We start from the raw sequence: 12,202 nt of genomic DNA on the forward strand, positions 1-12,202 counted from the left end.
ACTTCCTACTTGCAAATGTCCAACTTAATGACTTACATAAGGATAAAGCTCTACACAGAATGAAGTGTGTCAGCCTCTACCTGCCTCCTATAGATGGCTTTGGCCAAGACCTTTATAGAATCATTTTGGACTTGAGGAAAAATCAGCTAACAAAGAGCATTTTAGAGCCCAGTACGATATAGAGAAACTTCTGTCATTCCTTAAGGGATCTCTTAAACTTTAATGCTTAAATGTTGATGTGAATGCTGGGAAATTTAGGAAAGTAGTTGGGGAGCTATTTTTGATCACGGATCCTTTTAGCTTCCCTCAAATCCACTGATATTTTTACCCTAAGCCAGGGCCTGTACAAGCTCTTCTGAGTTCCTTCGAGTGATCCCTTAAGACATGCTTTTAGAGATGACTCATTTCTCTGTTACATTCTTACTAAGATCCACAACTAGCAGGACACACAGCCAGTGGCTGTCGTCCTAATGTCTACATGTGTGAAACCAAATCCTGCCAATCCTTACACAAGGCCTGCAGGCCAAAACAAATCGATTGCATATACAAATCGTACTTGCAAAACCTACTCAAACTCTTACACAAGAAGTGGTGTTGGAATCTAGTCTTATGTTATTTGCATTCATTTTTACTATATCAAAAAAGATGGAATTTATGCAGTCAGAATTTACAGTACATAGGAGAAAATCATTTACATGTTCTAACTATAGAAATGGATGGCTTTACTGGAAGAGAAGTGTCTTTAAAATTACTGAGTCCTTCAAAACTTTATTAAAAGCAGACATAATCAGGACTATCCTGGTATTATTTAGTTTGTGTCTTTGCTGTTGGCATGAATGCATGTTATTCCATTTCTTAGAGATAAACAGAAAGCCACAGGGACTATTTCAACTCATATTCTGGGAAACCAAGAACTCCACAACACTCAGCCATCAACAAATTGGTGATTAACATGATGTCTAGACAGGTTCTCATGGGAATAACATTATTAATTAAGCAGCAGTTTGGTTAATCACGATAGCAAAAGTAATTTTTGGAATAAATATTTTATTAGTGTGCCCATCAATAAAGCAAAAGTAAAAGGATATGTGTTAATTAATTCATTTGTTATATTACTGAGATTAAGGCTGGCAATTTCTGTTTGAGGGCCTTGAGAATGAGCTAATATTTCTAGTATGGCATGTATTTATCTTACTGTTTCCAGCTAATGGTACCGTATATTTCAATTACATAGCCAAAATTCCTTTTGTGTCATCTATCAAGATATTATTAAGCTCCATTAGTGAATAATTGAATTTGACAAATTTTCTGTTGCTATACATTTATCTGTTCTTTAAAACTGGGTGTCTCCCATTTCTCAGTAACAAAAATTTCACTGAATGGGGAAAGATAGTGAGCTGTAACTATAATTAAGACCCTGATCTTACTTTCCTCAGTCAAAAGACTCATTTGGAAAAGAAGTAAATATATTGGCCAGTTCTCTTCAGTACATGGACAATAAATCTTTCCAGAAAACACAGTTAACCCAATGTTTTTAGCATAATCTGTAGTCCTAAAACTACAAGGAAGAAATATAAGATAATAAAACTTGTGCAAAAAAGAATACATTTCTGAAAAAATTATTCAGGTGAGCTTGCTCTCTTTTGTCTTTATAAAACCTTCCAGACTGGTGAGCACTTAGGGATTTGTGGAAAGTGGAGCACTCGAAAGGGCGTGAAAGCTCTGCACTTTTCCCCCACACCTTGCCCCATGTGTCACTTCCACCTGGCTATTCCTGAGTTATGTCCTTTTATAATAAACCAGTAATCTAGCAGAAGGCCACAAGTTACATAAGGATGTGAAGAACACCCTTAGTGCAGTCAAGTGATTCACGAAACCTCAAAGGGAATGTCAGAAAGCCCGCAGGAGATCTACAGCATGAGTGGGACTGGCATGAGAGTCCGATGACCACTGTAGGGAATAATGACCTCCTTTGGGAAGATTATGAAGAGAAATGAGCTGACCAGGCTTTGAGGACCATGGAAAACTATGTAGCCCCATTCAGCAAGATGAAGGAATGAACCACCAAGTGGGTTGGAAACTCATAGACAGTGATAGTGCCCTGCACGACCTGGAGGTGATGCAGAATGTCGAGAAGAAAGATGAAGGCAGTATGGCCAAGGCTGAGAAAGAGTTAGTTCATCAAAGCCCAGATTGTGTTTAAAGATCTGCACCAGGAACCACTAAAGGTGCTGCCTATTCTGTATAATAGTCTTATTGGCTGTGGCCATCTTCCAAAACATTTCCAAGTGGAGGGACATTTTCTACAGGGAAATGAGCAAACTGAACCACAACTCCTATGAGGCGCTGAGCAAGCTGGAGAAGCAACATTCCAACAGTCTAGTTGATGAAGGGACCATCAAGCAGCAACAGATGCTCTTTGGTCATCTCTTCCTTGGTTCGAACATCTATGTTCTAGCCCTCTTAGCTCACCAGTCCCTCTGCATTTTCCTGAAAGAGTGAGAGGAAATCTGTGTCAGCAAGTGAAGAAGAGCTAACACCTCAACCTGCCCAGTTTAAGCAGTCTGGAGGTCAAGTCCAAATTCAGGTTCTTAGTCTGCAGGCTAGTCACAAACACTAGAGCGATTGTTCATTGGCAACTCCAGTCTTTGACACTGGGACTATCGAAAAAGTTTCCTTTCCAAACATTACTTTGTAACAGGGAGGAGGGGATAGACTTTAACAACAAAGAGAAAGTCAGAACACGACTGTATAACCACTATCTAGGTATCTATTTTTCATCAAAGTACTCAGAGTAATTTTAGACTAGACGAGATGCATTGACAATTTTGTCCTCAAAGAATTGCGGTGTCTCTAGCTCCATAAAATAAGAATTACCTTCTCAGTGTAATAAGTACAGAAAACAATATGAAAAGCTAGAAAGCCTACACTCTGGCACCTGCATGTATTCAACCACTAGTATCCAAAGTATAAATTATCTCTTCAGCATCGTTATATGATTAATGACCTCAAAGGTAATGCGTTTTCTTATGATATAATTAATAAAACAACTTAGTATTTAAATAGGATTTATATTCTCTGAGCATTTCAAATAATTAGGTAGATGATTGGTATTTAATTTACAATTCACATATTTTGATTCCTTTTATGGCTATTAAATATTAAAATACTTGTAGTAATAATGAATGCTGCTACAAATTGCTCTCTAAATCATCCAAACTTAAAAATATATATTCTGAATAATCTGCAGTGATTTTAAAGTACGAGAACTATAAACCCCAAGTCAAAATCTAAGTCAAATATCTAGAGACTGTTTCCTATTCCTGTGTACTGTTTTAGAAAGTTATTGCAGCTAAGTAGAAATGGAAAAGCTCTTTAAAATCACAGCTAGCATTTAAACACATGATTTTTTTTCCTATTTAGATTCATAGACATCATTACTATGTATTCTTTATCTTTATTTATTGGATCAGATAGGCTCTTCCATTTTGGACATTTGACATCGATTCTTAAAGTTTTTTTTTTTTTTCTCTTTTGCAGTTGGTTGGTTTTGTGTATGCCTGTTACGTGATCAGTATTTTTATGGAAGAAGAGGACACCTGTAAGTACTATTATAGCTACCTGTGGGTTTATTTTGGGTGAGGGATAGCTTCCAAAGCTAGTCATTACAGGACTAGGAAAGCTTTCATAGTTGGAATTTAAAAAGCCTGAATGCAGCGTGGTGAAGTTCCAATCAAACGTTTGCGAACAGAACTGCACACAAAGAAGACGGCCCTAGGACTTGAAACTCTCAGTCCCAGTAGTGTGTTTGGAGGCCCAGAGTCGTGGAGGTCTACAGATTGCTGTCATGCCATGTTCTTAGTAACTTTTCTTCGGAGATCTAAACATAATGCTGAATAGAAAATCGGGATTGTTTTATCCATGATCAACCTTAAGTATGCTACTGCAGAATTTTAAAATCTGACTAATAGCAATAACATCAATACAGCACATCATAGCAAGAACTGTATCAATGTGAATTACATAGAACGCTCCACAAAACTAAAAATGACAACCTTCAAGGTGAGATGTAAAAAGAAAAAAATTTAAAAAAAGAAATGCTGTAAAATAACTAACGGGATGCTAAAAAGCTAAGTAGTCATGTTTCAGCAGAATACCGCCAAAGAAATAAAAGACAGAAATGACCTGAAGTTACGTGGGCAGAGATTTAACGACATATGCCAAAAGCCTGCTGATGGATACGGCATGTCTTGGAGCAACTGTTAGGAGCTCATGTGACACTAAAGAAAATTTTAATTTATTTTTTTAAATAAATCATTATTACATAAACAAATCACACCCACCCATCTCAAAGGTTCAGTTATATCATTTCCGTTACTGTCTGGGTTATAAAGTTGACCCTTTAAAAAAATGAGGATGAGTGTCCAGCTAGCCAGGATAACTTCTTTCTTTTTTTTTTTTTTTTTAAGATTTTATTTATTTATTTAACAGAGATAGAGACAGCCAGAGAGAGAGGGAACACAAGCAGGGGGAGTGGGAGAGGAAGAAGCAGGCTCATAGCAGAGGAGCCTGATGTGGGGCTCGATCTCATAACGCCAGGATCACGCTCTGACCCGAAGGCAGACACTTAACCGCTGTGCCACCCAGGCGCCCCAAGATAACTTCTTTCTAGAACACAACTCCAAAAGAGTCTGATGCATGCTTCCCACCAAATAGATGCAGTCACAATATATGACCTGGAATCCAGTTGACAATGAAGATTTATTTAACCAACTGGAAGAAATACGGGACCCTGAGATCAAACTCTCAGGTAGTGAAAATGTGTGAACATAGTGCATCCTATCTTTTACGCTGACTTTGGGGTATTTTTTTTTTTAATACTAGATGAACCAGAAAGTTTCTGACATTTCAAAAGTGTTGTTGTAATGACAGCACTTCCCACTATGCGGTTAACGTCAGAATGTGTATTTTCAGGAGTTCCATTAGTAGCTCCCCAGTCTGACAAAGTTAATGCACATAAAATCAGCAGCATGCTTCCAACTCACAGCTGAGACACGCTGTGAGTTCCGAAAACATGACCTAAAGGAATTATTAGAATAAATACTTCCAAAAAAATAATACACTGCGTGATAAATCCCAGCTGAATCCCTTATAAAGTACGTTTGAGTAGGTACCAAAAGCGCCTGTTTCCTGTCCTCCTCGCTGAACTTGGAGGCTCTCAGATGGTGTTCAGGCTCCAGCCTACCTTACTGTTTGAGAAAAGGCAGATTAATCAATAGTGTTTTCTCTATTAGAATAAATATATAAAGGACTTTTCCTTGAGGCTTGTAATTTTAAGCAAAACTTGGAAATACAAACTGACATGCAAAAAAAAGGGCTCATCTACATTGCATAAATGATTTTGACCTTCTATCAGTCTTCTTTTAAAGTAATAATGTTGGTGGATATGGATTGTATTGCTACTGGCAGATATCGTAGTTCCATTGAACTCGGTGTCTTTAATTAGCTTAAGTTTCTCTATAGAAATCTCTGAATCAGCTATCTGAATGCCCATCAAACCGACATTCAAGCAGCTGCTAGAAGCCTATGCTATTAATGGTTTAATTCTAGTGTTTGTTATGAGGGCCATACATTAAGTTACCGAGAGACATCTGGATATAGCAGTTGTGTTACCATCAATTCAAACAAAACAGAGCCAGAAAAAGTCTTGGGTGAGTGCTCAAAACAAAATAAGTATGCCCTAGACTGACTTGACATGATGGTCTACTGGAAGAAAGACCACAGGGAAAAGCAATCACAAACCTTTTAGTCTGATAGTTCTCAAGAGAGTGTAATTTTACATTTTTTATTGAAAGAAGTAGAAATCAAAAGTGCAGTTGTAATTAAATTGTCCCAGGGTCTTCAGAAGGCAGATGTGAGCAAAAAAAAAGTCTGGAAACCAACTGCAATGATCTCATAGACTAGTACAATTTGTGCCAACACCTAGCTTTCAGGTGCAATAATGCACTGCCCTTGGATACGACATTACCGACCGCAATCAAAAAGAGGTGTCTTTTGATTGTTTTTTTTCAAAATGTAAACCTACAGTAAGAAAGCAATGCTGGTAGCTTTCCAATTTGTCTAAGTATACTTCTGGGAAGCTGATTCTGAAAGGTAACTGCAAATATATAATGTAATGTCACAGTATTTTGGCAGACAATGTATCATTTATCATTTCAATTCCTATTCTAACTAATGAAAATCTCTGCATTATTCAGAATGCAAAGTTAAGCCTTGTTCTTGGACTGAAAGCTGTCTGCCAGCCTTAAAAATTAATAACAGCTACCCGCCCTCTCCTCTGCACTGCCTAAGTGGTTCTATGGGACTAACGTTTCAGCTGATGGACACTTCTGAAGGGTAATAAATGCTTGAGGAAACATTTATTTCCAGCCACGCATCTTCTTAGTTACCTCTTGGCCTCTTCTGCTAACTATATCTCTTAGAAAGACTCTGATTGCAGGTCAAAGACAATGAAATAAAAAGCTCACACAGGGAAGAATACAGTTTGATGGGGTCAGAACTTCCCATCACTCTTTCCAATGAAGAAGCCTATTTATATCTCTCGTTTCATTTTTATTTCTTTTTTTAATATCTATCAATCTCTACGAACACTTTTGTGAGACCCCGATATTTGGAATCTGTAATCGTAACAACCTGTCGGCATCTTGTTTGCGGATCATCTGCTGCTGAAAATGAACTTGTAGGCTTGTTACGATCTTGTCACACTTACGAGTAAGAATGTTTTTAATTCGGGGAAGTGTGTAGGCAAGGCAAAAGATGCTGAAAAATAGTATTAACTTATATAAATATTACCAGGCTTCTTGTGAGGATCTATTGCTAGCATGACTGCTTCTGATAGTAGTTTGCAACTTGCACCTGGGACATCTGTTTGGTCTCACGAAGACCAGTCTGGGTTGCACACGTTGAATAGTCAGAGAAAAGTATATTGACAACCTGAGAGTTAGTTTTTGTAAAGGAAATGAATCTCCCCCAGATGCAGGTTCAATAATTTATGTTGAAAAGCTCAAAATGACTCTTTATGCAACCATTTGACCCTTGCTAGTATACTTTTGGGCAACTTTTCATTGGAAGGAAGCATGACTCTTGGAAAAACATTCCATACTCTACTGTCCTTGAGGCTTCTTTCAGTATTTGCTGTCTGCCCATAAACTCCTTTTAAGAGTATAAGGTGATATTACCGTAGCAATGATGTGAATTGGAAATAAATAACCCCTTCTACCTTAAAAATAAAATAGTTAGTTATCAGCAAAATTCGTTTTTTCAGCAATAGTGGCGGAATTGCAATTTGGGACAAGTGAACTATGGGGAACCACAGGCAAGTCCAAAGAGAGAAAGAGAAAGTCGGCTGTTATTATGTTGTAGGAGGAAATTTTTTTTAATTAAATTAAATTTATTTTTTTTTAAGATTTTATTTATTTATTTGACAGAGAGAGACACAACGAGAGAGAGAACACAAGCAGGGGGAGTGGGAGAGGGAGAAGCAGTCTTCCCACTGAGCAGGGAGCCCAATGCGGGGCTTGATCCCACAACGCTGGGATCATGACCTTAGCCAAAGGCAGACGCTTAATGACTGAGCCACCCAGGCGCCCCTGTAGGAGGAAATTTTTTAAACAAAAGTTCACTGGAGAACAACAAAAAAGAGTACAAAGTTGTGGCGTTTCTCATTAGCTATAAGCGGTGGTTAGTGCTTTGCTGGGGCAGGGAGGGGTTTCCTTCTTTTTCTTAAAAGTGAAAGATGAAAGTCCTATGTGAAAAATGTCATCCTTTGTCAAGATAATTCTTACCTTCTTCTTCCTGCTGATTACACAGCCTGGTACTTGTGTGAGAGTTCCCCCTTCAGCGCTTCCCTGTTCCATTTTAAAAATGTATTGATTTATTGATTTTGAGAGAGGGGTGGGTGGGGCGGCATCAGAGGGGGAGAAAGTCTCAAGCAGACGCTGCACTGAGCATGGAGCCAGTGGATTTGATCTCACGACCCTGAGATCGGGACCTGGGCCAACACCAAGAGTCAGAGACTTAACCAACTGCACCACCCAGGCACCCCAATTTTTTTATTTTTTAAGATTTGTTTATTTTAGAAAGGGGGGAGGGGCAAAGGGAGAGGGAGAGATAGAGTCTCAAGCAGACTCCCTGCTGAGCATGGAGCCTGGTTCCCTTTTAACTGAGGTTTCCTTTACTTATTTTCACAACCCCTCTCTCCTCCTAAGAATTTACTAAAGAAGCTAATGGGAGGGCACTTGGGTAGTTTGGATGTTAACTTCCCAGTATCCCTTCCTGGCTCTGTAATGTTTGCAGAAGCCTTAGAGAAGGAGAGTGAGCCCAAGGTCAGGCACCAGAGGAAGGAGAGAAAGCAGCAGAGGATGGATGATCCTCAGAATAGAAAACTATCCATTGTCTTGTGAGCCTTGCAATACATAGACATTTGAAGTAGAGGAACAGGAGAATTTGCTGAGTCAGAAACAGAAATGCAGGTATGATCCTTTAGCCATAGCCAACATCTCAAAGGAGTCAGAGCATCTATCCAATAAGCCATGAAGAACCTACTGATTCTCAGGGAGGATAAATTTCTTGGGTAGCTATTCGGTGGGTTGCATCTAACTAACCTCACCTCAGTTTAGATTTAGAGCCTGAAGCATCTCCCCTAATTTGATGAGAAGACTTTATCAAATAGCTACAGAATTACTAGCTAATCTTCCTACTAGAATAAATGATCTGTGAGGTCAAGATCATTATTTTGTCCCCTGATTTAATCCTAGAGCCTAAAAAGTGCCTTGCACATAGCATCCCATAAAGAAATGATGGCTGAATTTATATTGCTTAATTCTTTTGGCCTAGCAACTCATTTTTGAAAATGGATTTCAAAACCCCAGGATTCTCAGATTTGATGAAATGATACTGCCTTACGTTTAGAATCGAGTGAGATGCCTGATGAATTTACAAATATTTATGTCTGGCAAATGGCGGCCTGCATCTCTTTAACAAAATTGGATGATTTTTAGTAATTTTGAAGGTCAAGATACAGGGAAATGGATTAAGCCTCCGCTCTACCACGTCAGAGCAAGAGCTTGAGTTTGTCAATTCCTGGACACAGTATCACAGAGGCAATAGGGACTTGGAAGGTAGCTGCACTCACAGAATGAATTCAACGACTAAATCTGGCCAAGGGAACAGACTCACTATCAAAAAGTTGGACCCAACAGGGTGGTGACTTCAGCCAGCACCACACATGGAAAGGTCGGGCAGCACAAACTTGGATCCTAGCTGCAGTGCTGTGGATCAGAGACAGAATTCCAGGCCCTGGGTAGGTTATCAACACAGTTCCTCTCCATAATGGATGCATTAATTAACTCAACAAGGAAAATCCTTTCCCAGTGTATGCATATATCAAATCACCATGTATTAAACTTTAAATATATCACAATTTTATTAGCCAATTATACCTCAATAAAGCTAAAAAAAAAGAAAGACAGTATCCCTCAAGAAGAATATCATAAATGTCCAAATACCCAAACCAGTAAATCAAGTAGGAACTCTCCACAGGGGCAACCAGCTCCAAAGTCAGTACTAAACTCACCATGAAGTAGAGCCGAGACTGTGGCCTATTTCACTAAACCAGGACTCTTATAATTCAGCCTAACAGGGGGCTATCCACAGCCGTCTTTTCTAATCTCCTCATCTCCAGCCACATCTGTTTTCCTAAATCCACCAAAGTCTTTCAGAGAGGGCTCCTCCCTCTGTTGACTCACTAACCCACATGCATCCTGCACATCTCAGCTTAACTATCCGTTCCGAAGTGTGGCCATTTTTCTCTCACTCTCCCCAGGCTAGATGAGGGCGCCCGTGGTAGATTGTTAGACGCCTGCATTGCATACTGTACCTCTTCCTTGGAAACATTTAACATAACTGGAATTTTTCCATCATGATATCCCCAGGTCCAGCCCATTTCCTGACATGATGGCCATTCTATACAAAAGATCATGAATGAGTGTTGAATGAATAAGTATGAACAAATGGACTCAATGTTTGGGATTTCCATTGGCAGAGATGAGGGAGAAAGGATTTCCTTCTCTAATCTCTGTCTCCATGTGTATGAATGACCAATCCTGACATAAGCTAGAGACTTGGGCGAACTCCTTCATGCTTCCCTCACCTGAGACATTGTCACCTCCCTTCAAGTAGCTAACAGCCCCCACATGTTTGTTTGTTTTTAAAGATTTATTCATTTATTTTAGAGAAAGAGAGTATGTGTGTAAGGGGGAAGGGCAGAGGGAGAGGAAGAGAGAAATTCAAGCAGACTGCGCATTCAGCTCAGAGCCCGATATGGGGCTCAATCTCACAACCCTGAGATCATGACCTAAGCCAAAAACCAAAAGTCGGATGCTCAACCGACTGCATCACCCAGGCGGCCCCCAAACACATGTTTTTTTTTTGTTTTTTGTTTTTTGGTTTTTTTAAAAGATTTTATTTATTTCTTTGACAGAGAGAGACCGCCAGCTAGAGAGGGAACACAAGCAGGGGCAGTGGGAGAGGAAGAAGCAGGCTCCCAGCAGAGGAGCCCGATGTGGGGCTCGATCCCAGAATGCTGGGATCATGCCCTGAGCCGAAGGCAGATGCTTAACGACTGAGCCACCCAGGCGCCCCCAAACACATGTTTTTTAAAATTCTTCCCAAGGACACGTTCTTCCCCATGCCTCAGTGGACCCTAAGCCCATCTCTGAATCTGTGCTCAAGCTATGTCTTCATTAACCACATTCCCCACTTGTAGCTGGGGGTCATGGCTTACTTACCCTAGGATCCCAGGACCCTGGTTCAAAACCTGGAACGTCATAGGAAACCAGGGTGTATTTGTCATGCATGTATTTGTTGTACATAGCCCCATGTCTTTATGTTATCTCTCATATCTCTTTCCTCACATCTTACGAGAATTTAAATTACCCATTCCACTCACGATAGAAAAAAATCTCATTAATTCACAATAAGGTATAAATGGCTTGTGCACTTACATTTCCTGGAAATTTTCATTGGCTACTTGTCGGAAAGCTGATACCAGCAAGCAAAGAACACCTACTACCCCAGAGCAGGTTTTAATGTGCCATGTTTCCACTTGAAACGGGATGTTAGAAATTAAACGAAGGCGGTTCTCACTCTGCCAATATCTAGCTCTGTTCACATCAACCACTCGAATCACCTCGGAGGGGATCCCAAAGGCACTCGGGGCTCTAACAGTGCAGCTCTATGGAAGAGGTCCAAGCTGGGTGATTATCTCAGGATGCAATCAAATGCATCACATTTTTTACATTCATTTACAAATGGTAAATACCAGCAGCTCTTGAAAACGTCCTGATCTCTCTGCATCAGATTAATAGTCCATGGTGTGGGAAGCGTCAGCCTTACCCCTTAAAGCAAGCCCTCTACACAAACACCTGCCGCCCTCGGGAAGGCACAATCACATCTCTCTACAGGCCTGTTTCAGACAGGTTGGAGCTCCCAGGTTCTCACTGTCACCCAGCAGCCCACTGTGTGTGACATGCCCTGAAGTCGAGAAAGAAGAATGCGGGATCTGCCATCCAGATGGAACAGAATGGAAGATGAGGGATTTGGGAACCAGATGTGATGATGAACGAGCAGAGTCAGAAGTAAAAAAAAAAAAAAAAAAAAAAAAAATCCATACCCTCCCGGCCCCCTAAGGGCACAATGAGGAGGAAAAAAAATGGGCTGTAAGAATTGTAGGCGGATCCTGTGCAATGGTTTTATTCTGGATTATTAGTGGGAAAATTTAGGAGCCCAGGGAGATGAGCAACCGACAGCGTTCTGACAGGGCTTCCTGTCTCCATATTAATTTTAAATTCAATATCCTCACCCCCAGCGCGTCTCAGGGAGTACAGGATCCCTCCTTTCTCTGCCTCTATTCCTAAACCGCCCTGACACTACAGAGAGCGACAAGGCCGCATCCACTGGCCCTGAGGCATCTTCACAATGCCACCTGTCGCTCATTCCGAGTCAGCACCTTCTCCAGTTCCCTTAAAACCGCGCTCTTCCAGCTCCCTACCCTCACTTCAGGGATGAGGACATGAAGCCCAGAGAGGTGACATGATTCCCAGCACCCTTGTCCTCCTCTGCCCAACACTCAACACAAACACTC

At 40.4% G+C, this 12,202-nt stretch overlaps 1 protein-coding gene across 1 annotated transcript in view; it reads left to right on the plus strand.

Moving 5' to 3' along the window:
• Nucleotides 1-12,202, plus strand: part of NKAIN3 (sodium/potassium transporting ATPase interacting 3) — a 592,671-nt gene that overhangs the window by 551,177 nt on the left and 29,292 nt on the right. Inside the window, exon 5 of the mRNA XM_048212582.2 lies at nucleotides 3,541-3,601. Coding sequence (XP_048068539.2) covers nucleotides 3,541-3,601 — 61 coding nt within the window. The remainder of the gene's footprint in view (nucleotides 1-3,540; nucleotides 3,602-12,202) is intronic.

This window comes from Ursus arctos, unplaced genomic scaffold (genome assembly GCF_023065955.2).
Source record: "Ursus arctos isolate Adak ecotype North America unplaced genomic scaffold, UrsArc2.0 scaffold_6, whole genome shotgun sequence".
In the NCBI taxonomy this organism is placed as follows: Eukaryota; Metazoa; Chordata; class Mammalia; order Carnivora; family Ursidae; genus Ursus; species Ursus arctos.